This window comes from Rhinoraja longicauda, chromosome 28, assembly GCF_053455715.1.
Source record: "Rhinoraja longicauda isolate Sanriku21f chromosome 28, sRhiLon1.1, whole genome shotgun sequence".
Lineage (NCBI taxonomy): Eukaryota > Metazoa > Chordata > Chondrichthyes > Rajiformes > Arhynchobatidae > Rhinoraja > Rhinoraja longicauda.
This window is the reverse complement of record NC_135980.1, coordinates 10,716,225-10,729,954: the sequence shown is the minus strand read 5'-3', so window position 1 is coordinate 10,729,954 and position 13,730 is coordinate 10,716,225. Positions and strand designations below refer to the sequence as shown.

At 41.8% G+C, this 13,730-nt stretch overlaps 1 protein-coding gene across 1 annotated transcript; it reads right to left on the bottom strand.

Annotated features, from left to right (window-relative positions):
- Window positions 1–470: 470 nt before the first annotated feature.
- LOC144607029 (DNA-directed RNA polymerases I, II, and III subunit RPABC1) lies at window positions 471–11,896 on the bottom strand. Its single transcript, XM_078423579.1, has 8 exons — window positions 11,759–11,896; window positions 8,771–8,945; window positions 7,490–7,605; window positions 6,790–6,870; window positions 4,967–5,025; window positions 2,270–2,348; window positions 2,092–2,178; window positions 471–632 (listed from the first exon to the last, which is right to left on the bottom strand). The coding sequence occupies exons 1-7, from the start codon at window positions 11,813–11,815 to the stop codon at window positions 2,113–2,115; spliced, it is 633 nt and encodes a 210-aa protein (XP_078279705.1). The 5' UTR covers window positions 11,816–11,896; the 3' UTR covers window positions 471–632; window positions 2,092–2,112.
- Between the last annotated feature and the right edge of the window lie 1,834 nt (window positions 11,897–13,730).

Below are 13,730 nucleotides of genomic sequence, written 5' to 3'. Positions count from 1 at the left end.
TGCCTCAGAAGGCAGTGGAGGCCGATTCACTGGATGCATTCATATCATATCATATATATACAGCCGGAAACAGGCCTTTTCGGCCCTCCAAGTCCGTGCCGCCCAGTGATCCCCGTACATTAACACTATCCTACATCCACTAGGGACAATTTTTACATTTACCCAGCAAATTAACCTACATACAATTCAAAAGAGAGTTAGATAGAGCTCTTAGGGCAAGCGGAATCAAGGGGCATGGGGAGAAGGCAGGAACGGGGTACTGATTGTGGATGATCAGCCATGCTCACATTGAATGGCGGTGCTGGCTCGAAGGGCCGAATGGCATCTCCTGCACCTATTATCTCTGTTTCTAAATTTCTTTTTATGGATAATACATTTCATTCCAGGCAACATTCTGGTGCAAAGTTTTGTTTCACGCAGCTGCAACATGACAAGTCAATTTTTAAACTCAATTATACTCAAGGCCCGAAATATTTTATGAAGTTTATTTTAAAAAAACAAATGACGGGACACATACAGTTATAGAACTAACTGAAAGACCATCCTTGGCACGAGTTAGGAATGAGCACAAAGCAACGAAGCACGAACTTGGTTTTCAATGTTTCCCTTTGGATTGTCTGCCATTTTCACACCTAGCACACAGAAAGATTATTGTGCTGTAGTTTCTCCATATTTCCGATACACATTAAATGGATGGACATTTTTGTTATGTAATTAATAAAGATATACAAAATAATTATACAATGGAAGACAATGCAAAAATAATATCACAGCCTAGTTATATAAGTTTTGTGATGCTCCAGCTAATCCGTGATGATTGAACTCATTAAAATGAATTGCAAAATTAGCCTTAGACTAAATAAGATGTCAGAAAGTAAGGTTGTCCTGCAACTGTTTCTTCCAATTAGCACAGCAAGCACATCATTTTGGAAACTGATGAAAATCTACTGCATGTTACTTTAAAAAAGGTCTGCTCACTATGATACAAAATAGCAAATAAAAGCCTGACATAGCTCCATTCCTTTTCCCATTCATAATTCTAGTATCCATAGTATGAAATCTCAAAAGTCTTAACATAGTCATTAAAATATAAATATTAGCAAGTCCGCACAGTTGCCTTTACTATAATGCATTTACCTAGATAACAGATTAATGATGCCTAATATCCATTCCACAAGCCACATCTGATGGCCTTGTTATGTCTTTCTAATGTGCCCAGGAGTCTCAGACACGAGTCTGACACGAGGGGGGGAGGAAGCGGACAATCGTCATATGTTTTGCCCTATAAAAGCCATGTCTGTGTGGAGCAAGCATGCTCAATTTCTCAGTCATCACCTCATATAGTTAAGCATATCTAACAAATGCTGTGTAAATTGAGGGGAGCCACATCAAGTGGGTAGTAGGTTTGGTCAGTACAAATCTTGGCCAGACCAGAACCGCACTGGAATCCCAGACGGCCATGGTAAACGCTTTACAGTTTTACCAGAATGATGTCTTGGTTCCCAAGGATTAATTTAGAAAGGGGAGGGTAAGCATAGAAACATAGTAGTATTGTATTTCTTAGATTTGAAAACTCAAAATCACAACTTCCGTGGAGTTTGAAACATTTCATTCTGTGAGACAACTTGATGCACAATAGCATGTAGCGGAGATTTGGATGAGCTGATGTTTAGACATTGGGAAAGGCAGGTCTGGGTATAACAAAATGAAACCAATAGGATTGAGCTGCACAAACGGACGCAACGTGCTGGGGCAAGGCAGCATCTTTGGAGAACATGGATAGATGAAGTTTTGGGTCGGGACCTTCCCATCGACCCGAAACACCACCTTATCCATGTTCTCCAGAGATGTTGCCTGACCTGTCGAGTTACTCCAGTACTGCATGTCCTTTTGTGTATTAACCAGCATATGCAGTTCTTTGTTTCTAGGTTTGAGCTGCAGGTAGTCTGAGGATGAAGGTGGATTATGATGGGGATAAGAGAGATTTACTTATAAAATCTTTATTTCATGGACTTTTGCCTAAATGATAAATATTGGATGTAGGAGGGGTGCCAAACGCAGGAGGAAAAAAAATTGCAGGTAAATAGTTACCAAAAATATCTCTGGGACGCCTCACTGTACTAATCTGTAGGTGATGTATCTTCCTGCAGTCTCACTGGGTCTTATAATTTTCACCACCTATGAAAAGAGAAGAATACCCATTTACCAACAACAATGAATCACTACAAAACAAATGTTCCAATTCAGAAACTGCATGTTTGCAACAAACCTGTCCTCTTTTCAATCCAAAGTATCGTGCCACTGGATCACCTGCTTGTATTCTCGGCAACTGGCTCTCCTTTAACTTACTGGTTAAAATTATTAAGGTGTACAATGGTTACGCAGAAACGTGTAGATTAACAATAAACATTTTGTTTCAGTAGGCCATTGCTTTATCAATTTTGCTGAGATGTTGAAGAGTAGTTATTGTATTAAGGTGGTGATTTGATTTATCACTTCACCTGAAAGGTTGGAGTTATAGGACAGGCTGTGTCTTTTTCCCTGGAGCGCAAGAGGATGAGGGGTTACCTTGTAGAGGTTTATAAAAGCAGGGGGGGGCATAGCCACAATTTTTCCCCCAGGGTAGGAGAGTCCAAAACTAGAAGGCAAAGGTTTAAGTTGATAAAGGAAAGACCTAAAAGGGATCTGAAGAGAGTGGAGGGTATTTGGAACAAGCTGTAGAGGAAGTGGTAGCGGTGGGTACAGTTACATTTGGACAGGTAAATGGATTGGAACGATTTGGTGGGATATGGGCCAAGCGTAGGCAAGTGAGACTTGCTTGGTCAGGCACCTTGGTCAACATGGACCAGTTGAGCCTGAGTACCTTTTTCCATTCTATATAAATCTATGACAGGAGCATTTGCTGGCAACACACAAAATACAGAGAATATAAACAGTAATGTTTTTCATAGGGTGGAACCAATGAGGTGCTGAGGTTAAATGACAAATTGAGATGCAAATTGACAAATTTTCTGGCAAAAGCACAAGATAAAGGCAATGATATTTTTTTACACTCGTTTAATGAGATGCCCACTGAACTAACTGAATTACAAAGGATACAGAACAGAAGGAAAGTGCAAGTCCGTAATGACTAACTATCTAAGTGTTGATCCACTGTTATGTTAAGACATTTGCTTTTTATCAAGCAGTGCTACAAATAATATCTGTTATCATGAGTTGGAGGTGGAAAACTGCTCACTCTTGAGACACTGGAGATTCATGTTGCAAGTCGGCAAGTGGAAATTAAGTAAGCAAAGACTTTGGGATCGTTGCACAGGTCTTTGCTGATGAATGTGTGGTGATTTGTCAATACCTAAGAATAATGAGCATATGGACAATATAACAGGGAAAGTAAGAAGCGTGACACAAAAAGCTGGAGTAACTCAGCGGGGCGGGAAAGTAAGAAGTGTATACGGTTGAAGGCCAAGAAATAGGGAAGCAGAGAGAAAATAAAGCAAGTTAGAAAAACTTTGAATTTTGATATATCGAGTGTTACATGTTGGAGAGAAAATCTTAGGCAAGGAACAGCTGTGCATCGAGGAAAGAAGTTGCTTCAGAATTTCATAAAAGAAAATGTAATAGAAATTCAGAGTTTATATTATGATTGAGAGATGGTGCATAAATATGCTAATATGCAGAGAAAAGGGATGAAAAACATGCTCCAGACCACATATTCTGCAAAGCATATGATGAATAGAATCATACAGCACAGAAACAGGTCTTTCAGCCCACATCATCCATGCTGACCACGATGCCCCATCAGTTTGTCCCATTTGCCCATGTTGGTCAATATCTCCCTAAATCTTTCCTATCCATGTATTTGTCCTAATGTTTTTTTTTAAAATGATTATTTGGTTTATTAACTCTCATCTACTTCCTTTGGCAGCTCGTTCCAAATACCCATCAACCTCTGTGTGAAAAAAAATGCCTCTCAAGTTTATATTAAATCTTTCCCCTTAAACCTGTCCTTTAGTTTGTGATTCTTCTACCGAGAAAAGGCCTGCATTCACCCTATCTATTCCCCTCGTGATTTATACTCTTCTATAAGATCGCCCCTCAACTTCCTGAGCTCCAAGGAATAGCCTGCCCAAGCTCTCCCTATAGCTCAGGCCCCCAAGTCCTGGCCACATCCTTGTCAGTCTTCTCTGTACTCTTTCCAGCTTAATGGCATCATTCCTACAACAGGATGACCAAAATTGAAAGGAATATTCCAGATGTGGCCTCACCAACGTTCTGCAACATAATGTCCCAGTTTCTACACTCAATTCCCTGACTAATAAAGCCAAAAGCATTCTTCACATTCTGTCCACCTGCAATGCCAATTTCAGGAAACTATGTACTTCTCGATCCCTCTGTTCCACAACATTTCATAGGGCCCTGCCCTTCACTGTGAATGTCCTGTCCTGACATCCCAAAATGCAACACCTCACACTTATCGGAATTAAACTCTATTTGCCAATCCTCAGCCCACTTGGCCAACTGATCAAGATCCCACGGTGATTGATAACCATCTTTACTGTCTACGATAGCACCTATTCACTTGTCATCTGCAGCAAATGGCAGCAAATAAAAATTCAGAAGTTCAAATCGCAAAATTAATTTTGGTTATCAAACATTGTAGCAATGATGAAGCACAATACATAAAGACTTCTGTTGAAATATTAGTAGGAAAATAACTGCAGATGCTGGTTCAAATTGAAGGTAGACACAAAATGCTGGAGTAACTCAGCGGGTCAGGCAGCATCTCAGGAGAGAAGGAATGGGTGACTTTTTGGGTCGAGACCCTTCTTCAGACTGAAGGGTCTCGACCCGATACATCATCCATTCCTTCTCTCCTGAGATGATGCCTGACCCGCTGAGTTACTCCAGCATTTTGTGTCTACCTACTGTTGAAATATTGATATTTTAACATTTGTTGAAAGGATACTATCGTGCCAGCAGCTCTACAACCTCCTCCTTTGTCATCACGATGTGCTCTGGAACAAGCTATGGTTCACAATCAAATGAATGTATCAAAACCACTTTAGATAACCTATATTATTCAAAAACAGTTCATATTAATTGCCAAATACATTAATATAATACTGGCATGGAATTTTTAATCATTTAGACATTTAAAAAACTAGGTTTAATGTATTGAAACTGACAGTTGTTCCAAATTGTTCCTCTCCTTTTAAAAGAATCATTTCATTCCATTTTCTTTTCCTGGAATAGTCAGATAACCAGAAAAAAAGTTATCATTTTCAAACACTGCGTTGCAGCTTATGTATTATGTACAGCTCTCCCAGCAGCAAAGGACCTTCAACAGCCAGAAATATCTGCCGCCCTGATCCTGTACTGCAGTGGAAGTTTCAAGTAGATTACGTCAATGGTTTGCTGTCTTTAGGACATTGTGATCTGATTGTTGTGCTTAAGATTGCTTATTCTATTAAATCAATGCTTCTTACACTAGAACCAAAATGTGAATCAGTATAAGTATATATGTGATGGGCGCACAGTATTGGTTCATGTATTTGTTTTCATGGACAGTTCCTCATAGTTGAGGATGAGCTGCTTCCAAAAGGTGCCTGGAGGTATTAATGTGACTAATGAAAAAGGCACAAACTGCCGGAGTAACTCAGCAGGTCAGACAGCAGCTCTGAAGAACATGGATGGGCAACGTTTTGGGTTCGGGACCCTTCCTCAGATGGATTGTAGTTGGGCGAGGTGGGGGAGGAGAAAGTTGGAAGAGAAGTGGAGGCCAGACAAAGCTTGACAAGTGATATGTTGATACAGGTGAAGGGAGTTTAATTGGCAGATGGGCGGACAAAGGCCAGAGACGGGAAGACGACAAATGTCTGTGAGATAAGGAGAGAAGAGGCATGAAATATGAAGTCAAGTGTAGGGATATAGGTGGAAAGGGATGGGTGAAGGGGAAAGGATTATTGTTGGTTCCTTACCTAAAATTAAATAATTCAATTAACTCACTAAAATGCAACTAATGTGTCCTATACAACAATGCTTCTCTGCCCGTTTGTGCAGGGTTCCCAAAGGGTGGCAAGAATGCCAGATTGTTTCTAAAGAGGACTCAAGGCCATCCTTAAGCATTGTTTCTGTCTGTCTGGAAACTGCTTGGTGGTAATATAGAGGTCAAGGAAGACGTGGCATTGCTTAAGTACAGTGTGGATTTTATATGTTTTGTGTCCATATTGGTTTTGTCATGGTTTGGAAAGATGTTGAATATTCGGGACTTTTATCCGTATCAGCTCATGTTAACAGAAAGAAAATGTTGTTAGATCTAAAATTATTGAAGATCAAATGAAGGTTTTTGTGCAAAGAGAATAAACAACTTTTAATCAATTTCGAACTATCTCTGAGGAAATGTTAAGCACCGTTAGAAATTATTGCACTGCATGTTGAGACAAGTTTAGAAGTAACCAGTTTCTGTTATGGTCAAGTGAGCATGAAAGGATGGAATGTGAAAAAATAACTTTGTTAATCCTGCTTTTGCAGATAGTGTACAATGGAGTTTGTCATGGAAAACTATTCATTGTAGCACAGAGGAGTGATCTTACAGAGGGCTGATGAAATCATGGGGGGAATAGTTAGAGTGAATGCACAGTGTTTTTCTTCGGGTAGGGGAATCAAAAATTAGAGGGCATAGGTTTAAGATGAGAGGGGAATGATTCAATAGGAACCAGAGGGACAACTTTTATTTTATATACAGAAGGTGGTGGGGTAATTCAATTTCAAAGACCCTTCCAAACTTACCTCATGTTCTGTAATGTTAATTAAGAGTTCCTGTTGTAGAAATTGCTCGAGGATATATTTAGGAGCCATGTCAACCAGGGACTAAGCAAGAATAAAACAAATAAATCCATTAATAGTTGGGTTAGAATAACTTAAAACAAGTATTTTACTGCTAAGACATATTTACCTCACTGTGCATAACACGTGCATTAAGCAGGTCACTCAGACTCAGAATTTAAAAAACGTCAACTGAAAGACTGGCGAGTTGTTCCATAATTTTACAGAACATTCCATTCTGACGTCCAGGGATCACAGCAACATATTTGAAAGCGACCTAAACTCCTCAGGTGAGTGTGGAGGAGGACCTGTTCCCTTGGGAGTCCATCATGACGAACCATAAATTGCCCAATGGCAGTATTCATGAGAAACCGCGACACTGAGCACAGCATTTTACCGTGGCTTTAGTTCATTCATTTTTATTTGCCTTGAATAGATGTTAAATATCTAGACTGAATGATCAGACAGAACTGGAACTTTGTTTTGTTACCTTCGGCTGATAACTAACACCATCCAATTTCAACAATGCCAAACATTTGTTTGTTTACATATCATTCTGTATGATTTAGCTACTTTTTTCCATTGTTCCTTTAACTTATTTGACAATTAATATTTAAACAAAAAAAGGAAGTTTCTGTAATATACACAAATTGTTACTTTGTACCTGTTTCGCTGATGGCGTCATTCCTTGCTGTACCACAATGATAGCTCTGGTAATATTTTCTTCTTGCATGCGCTGACAGTACATTTTAATGGTTTTAATCCCTACTTTGGGTTCCTCTGGAAAAAAAATGTAAACAAAATTTTTATTAAAAATGGCAAACATAAGGGCAGAAGAATGGGGTTGAGAGGGAAAAATCCATTAGCCATGATCAAATGGTGGAGTGGACTCAATGTGCTGAATCGCCTAATTCTGCTCATGTGTCTTACGGTCGTATATCACAATTAACGGGAAGAATTATCTCAAAAAGCTAAAGTTTGACTGCTTATAAATCATCTGCTTCAGAGACTGCACAAGTAGAGTTACATTAGTACATGTTTTTTCTCTCAGGGCAAATACTCAGATTTTTACTCTGCTATAAAAGTACCCACCAACAAGAATATTATTAAGTACAACAATGAGTATAATGGGCCATAATTAATAGGCGGAAAACTTGGAGTTCTTTATCAGGTAGCATTTGCATACGTGCCTTATTCCTTCCGACAGCTGCTTATAATTTTCTGAAATTAGTTAGATCTGTAATCCATTGTTTTAAAGACCAACACACTTATTACTTGTTAATATGTTGAACAAGGATTTAGAGCAAAAGACTCCCCTCCCCCCACCACCCCAATCCAAGTAAGTCAATAGGCTGCTTGCTCCGAGATTGTTATGATATTGTCTGACAATATCGACACAACAAAGATACAGAAATAGAAGAATAACCTCCGTATAGACCAGACTACTACATCTTTCTCAGAAACCAAACTTCAAACTCGAGACTTGTGATTTCTACAGCATATGTTCAGCACAGACATTGTGGGCTGAAGGACTTGTTCCTGTGCTGTACTTTTCTATGGAGAAGAAAGAAACTGCAAATGCTGGTTTACAAAAAAAAAAGAAAGTGCTGGAGTAACTCAGCAGGTCCGGCAGTCTCTCTGGAGGAAGAGTCCCGAACTGAATATCACCTATCCATGTTCTCCAGAGATGTTGCCAGCCCCATTGAATTACTCCAGCACTTTGTGTCTGTACTTTTCAACGATCCAGAAGCTTCAGTGAGGATGCCAGTGTTCCTAGCTGCTGGGAACTCTGGTCACTAATCGACGAAAAGACATATACAAAGGAGCAATGTTCCTTTGTCCATACTGGTAAGGGAGGGTCAGTTGCGTAAGCGGTGTAAGGATTACAAGTGATAGCCCACCGAAACCCAGATGCAAATAAAACCCCACAAATAATTTAGTTTACCTGGGAAAAAAACAAACATTTGATCAGTGGGATCATCGTTATGAGCAACAAGCACAGTCAGGTCCGATCGCCGTGGTCTTCCTTCACTTGGCTTATCTCCAAATTGACCTCTAAATTCATCTAGTGTCTGGTCCAATTCATCCTGTGTCACTAAATATCCACGATCATGGCAAAGCTGGGAATTACAACAGATAACCATTAGTTTACATACTTCCCCTCAATATACAATACAATACAATATATCTTTATTGTCATTGTACCCAGGGGTACAACGAGATTGGGAATGCCCCTCCCATACGATGCAATAATTTAAGTAATTTAGACAGCAGCAACCCAACGAAATGAAACAGTTGTAACAGTTTTGGACAGGGTAAAGTGCAAGTTGATCTATGCGTTGTGGCCATCTGGCTCAGCAGGACCGGTTCATAGCAGCTATGGTCCTGGGGATGAAGCTGTTCCTGAGTCTGGAGGTGCGGGCGTAGAAGGCCTTGTATCGTCTGCCCGATGGAAGGAGTTCGAACAGACTGTTGCAGGGGTGTGAAGAGTCTTTGTGGATGCTGGTGGCTTTTCTGAGGCATCGTGTGTTGTAGATGCCCTCTAAGTCTGGTAGCTGTGTTCCGATGGCCCTCTGAGCTCTATGGACTACCCGCTGTAGAGCTTTCCTTTCTGCCTCCGTGCAGCTGAGGTACCACACAGGGATGCCATGCGTTAGGATGCTATCGATGGTGCAGCGGTAGAAGGTCGTCAGCAGCTGTTGGGGTAGACCAGACTTTTTCAGTGTTCTTAAGTAGAACAGTCTTTGTTGTGCCTTCTTGACCAGCGCAGCAGTGTTATTGGACCATGTTAGGTCCTCCGAAATGTGAGTGCCCAGAAACTTGAAGCTGGACACTCTCTCCACACTGTCCCCGTTGAGTTTTCTATTACCCCATATAGTACCAAAAGCAATGGTGTTCACTGTAAATACAAGTGCATGCATACACCACAGAAGAACATTTATTCCTGACAATCTACAACTTCAGGAGTTTGAGTTTGCTTGTAAGCATTTACAAGTGGATGCAGGTCAAATGAGTACTTGGAATTAACTTTTGAGAGATTAATTCTATTACAATGTTGGTTGACAATTAACATGCAATGCATGTTTAATATTGACATGGAGCGCAGAAGCTAATTAATGTAGAAATTTAGTAGGATAGAAAATGTATAGAAAGGCATTTTAAACAAGAAATCATGGAAATGTTGAGCGACACAAAAAACTGAAAGCAGATAAATTGCAAGTTATCGGCTGAAAGATGACTTCAAAAGAGAATTGGACGTGTTATTGAAATTGTAGCACAACTGGGAAAGAGTGATCACGTGTGCAAGCAAGAACTGAATAATGTCTTTCCATCCCATATGATTTGTCTAAAGATGTCCATATAAAATCTTCATCCACCCTATTTACAATGACTTAGTCGTATGGATTCAGAACTGGCTACTGATAGAAGATAAAGGGTGTGGTGGAATGACAATATTCAGGCTGAAGGTTGCAGAGATCTATTCCGGGACCACTGCTGTTTGTGATATTTATAAATGACTTGAATGCAAACGTAGGTGGGTGGTTAGTAAATGTGTAGATGACACCAAGATTGCTGGGATCATGGACTGTGAGGAAGGCTGTCAAGATCTGTTGCAGGATACAGATCAACTGCAGAAAGAGGTGGAGAAATAGCAGATGGAGTTTAATCAGAGCAGGTGTGAGGTACTGCACTTTGAGAGGTTAAATCCAAGGAGGAAATATATAACTTATGGCATGACTCTTAACAGCATTGATATATAGAGGGATCGGGGTCCTTGTCCATAACTCCCTCGAAGTATCAACACAAGTAGAATAGTAAAGAAGGCATGTGGTATGCTTGCTTTCGTAGGTTGGAGCATTGAGTACAAAAGACAGGCAGTCATGATGCAGCTTTATAGAACTTTAGTTAGGATGCATTTAGAGTATTGCGTGAAGTTCTGGTCGCCCCATTACTGGAAGGATGGGAAGGTTTTGGAAAGGGTACAGAGGAGGTTTACTAAAATGATGCCTGGATTAGAAGGTATTAACTGCAGAAATATCTTGGACAGACTAGGATTGTTGTCTCTGGTATGCCAGCTGTTGCAGGGAGGCCTGATAGAAGAATATAACATTCTGAGAGGCATAGATGAGATAGACAGTCAGAACCTTTCTCCAAAGATGGAAAAATCAAATTCTAGAGGGCATCGCTTTAAGGTGAGTGGGGCATTTTTTTTCACACAGAGGATGCCGAGTGCTGGGAACACACTGCTGGGGTGCTTGTTGAGGCAGATACTCAACAACGGTGCTTTTTAAAAGACTTTTGGATAGGCACATGGATATACAGGGAATGGAGGGATCTGGATTATGTGCAGGTAGATAAGCGATTATCTTGATATCATGTTCGACACGGGCATTGTGAGCCGAAGGAATAGGGGAAAAACTGCAGATGCTGGTTAAAATCGAAGGTAGACACAAAATGCTGGAGTAACTCAGTGGGTCAGGCAGCATCTCGGGAGAGAAGGAATGGGTCTGAAGAAGGATCTCGACCCGAAACGTCACCCATTCCTTCTCTCCCGAGATGCTGCCTGACCCGCTGGGTTACTCCAGCATTTTGTGTCTACCTTGTGGGCCGAAGGGCCTGTTCTCATGCTGTGTTGTTCTATGTGCACCCACCAGTGAAAGCCCACAGCCGAACAACAAATGGACATTTGTGTCAACTATCAGCCCGAGCCCCGTGCAAAGCAGTCCCTTCCCCCGGGCACAACGGGTAGATCTCGGCCCTCGGGCACCGGACTCCCAGACGCACCAGGCATCACATCAGACACACACACCGGGCACACCGGCCCCGGCCGGGCACCAGATTCCCGGACACCAGGTCCCTGGGCCCTCGGGGACACCAGACCTCCCCAAGTACGCCGGGCCCTCGGAACCGGCCGGCCGGCCGCGCCACTCACCTGCATGATGGTCTTGCGGATCTTCCACAGACGATAAGTCTCCTCCTCGTCGTCCATGATGCAGCCGCCGCTCCGCCGAGCGCTGGTCTGTGACGCTCCGCCGAGCGCAGACTCAGAGCCGCCCCGCCGAGCGCAGACTCAGAGCCGCCCCGCCGAGCGCTGGTCTGTGACGTCAGCCGCTCCGCCGCGCAGACTCAGAGCCGCCCCGCCGAGCGCTGGTCTGTGACGTCAGCCGCACCGCCGCACAGACTCAGTTCGGCGCCGCCCGGCCCGGTCTGTGACGTCAGTCGCTCCGCTGCGCAGACTCAGATCGGCGCCGCCCGGCCAGGCCTGTGACGTCAGCCGCTCCGCCGCGCAGTCTCTGAGCCGCTCCGCCGCGCAGTCTCTGAGCCGCCCCGCGGTAGGTTCGCGCGTGCGCGGTGCGTGCTGGTCGACAGGCACATGACTTGATGTTCTTCAGGTTCTTCTGGTTGAACATCACAAGGCAGAAATGCTGAAAGTTGTTTTCCAAGTTGGAAATTGTTTTGCTGCGTGTATGCACAGTGTGCTTTTATATAGTGGAAGGGGTGGTAAAGCACGCGTGGGATCTGCTTGCCTGCATTAATGTGGATATTGAGTAGCTGAGTGTAGCTGCATGAGTACTGAGCAGTCCTGAGCTACCATCTATCTCATTGGAGACCCTTGCTTGGACAGTCTTTGATCGGACTTTACTGAACTTTATCTTGCACTAAACATCAAAGGATTAGATTGGGTAGACGCACAGAGACTCTTGCCCAGAGTAGGGAAATCGAGAACCAGAGGACATAGGTTTTAAGTGAAGGGGAACATTTAATAGGAACCTGATGGGTAACTTTTTCACACAAAGGGTGGTGGGTGTATGGAATGAGCTATACATTAGTTAGTTAAAGCAGGTACTGTCACAACATTTGAGAAACATTTAAGTACATGGATAGAACAGGTTTAGAGGAATATGGGCCAAATGCAGGCAGGTGGGTCTAGTGGAGATGGAACATGTTGCTTGTTGTAGGCAAGTTGGGCCGAAGGGCCTGTTTCCACGCTGTATGGCTCTATGACTAAGACTCAGCAGATACATATGTCAGTGATATTTGAAGATTGGCCAGGGCGTGCCTCTATTTTTTGTGAAACTAATAAAAAGTGAGGTGTAAGCATAGTAAATATCTCTTGAAAGCCTGAAAACTGTGCTCAGTCCTTTAACTATAAAAAGCTAACTTTCCGGTAAACGTTTATATTAAAGTTTCATCTAAAAATAACAAAGAAATAAGGCTTCCCCTCAGCTTGATGACAGAAATCTGATAGTGTTTTCCAGGCTTTTGTTAGTAATTTTGTTCTTAGTGCCTCTGTAATCATGTGGACTGCTGCATAAAACAAAAACATACTTTCTTATCCATTGCTTCCTAAAGGGAAGCAGACTCCCTCAGTTTTTACTTAAGATAACGTAACATTTTAAATGGTTAGCTTTTTTCTGATCTCCTTTACATATGTTTTCATTTTGTGGCCACATGATTATACCTTCTTTGCATATTCGTACATTAATTAAAAGTATATTTATAGTAATCTGTCAGTGATCAAGGAACTGGTGGAATCAACTCAGCCGATTAAATTTAAACTAATTTCTCAGAACTGGGTATTGATGTCTGTACAACATCCTTATTACAGATATTGATGTGTGCCTAATCATAGAAAAATTCAATGTTTGATCTTTGTAACCCTTTGCTAAAGATTTCATTAACTTATTACAAATATAGAATGACTGAACATTTTAATATTCCAACTAACATCTGGTCAGACTCACACAACCCTGGCCACACTCTCATTTCACTCCTGCCATCGGGAAGAAGGTATAGGAGTCTGAAAACTAACATCCAGGTTCTGGAACGGCTTCTTCCCAACAACCATCAGGCTATTGAACACTATGACTCCAACTAAACTTCAAACTGCTGGGGTTGCATTA

Coding starts and splice junctions, on each gene's coding strand:
- LOC144607029 (XM_078423579.1), bottom strand. CDS start 11,815: ATGGACGACGAGGAGGAGACTTATCGTCTGTGGAAGATCCGCAAGACC. Junction 5,026..6,789: donor TTAACATTACAGAACATGAG/GTAAGTTTGGAA, acceptor TGTGAACCATAG/CTTGTTCCAGAGCACATCGT. Junction 2,349..4,966: donor GTAGAGCTGCTGGCACGATA/GTATCCTTTCAA, acceptor AATTTTAACCAG/TAAGTTAAAGGAGAGCCAGT.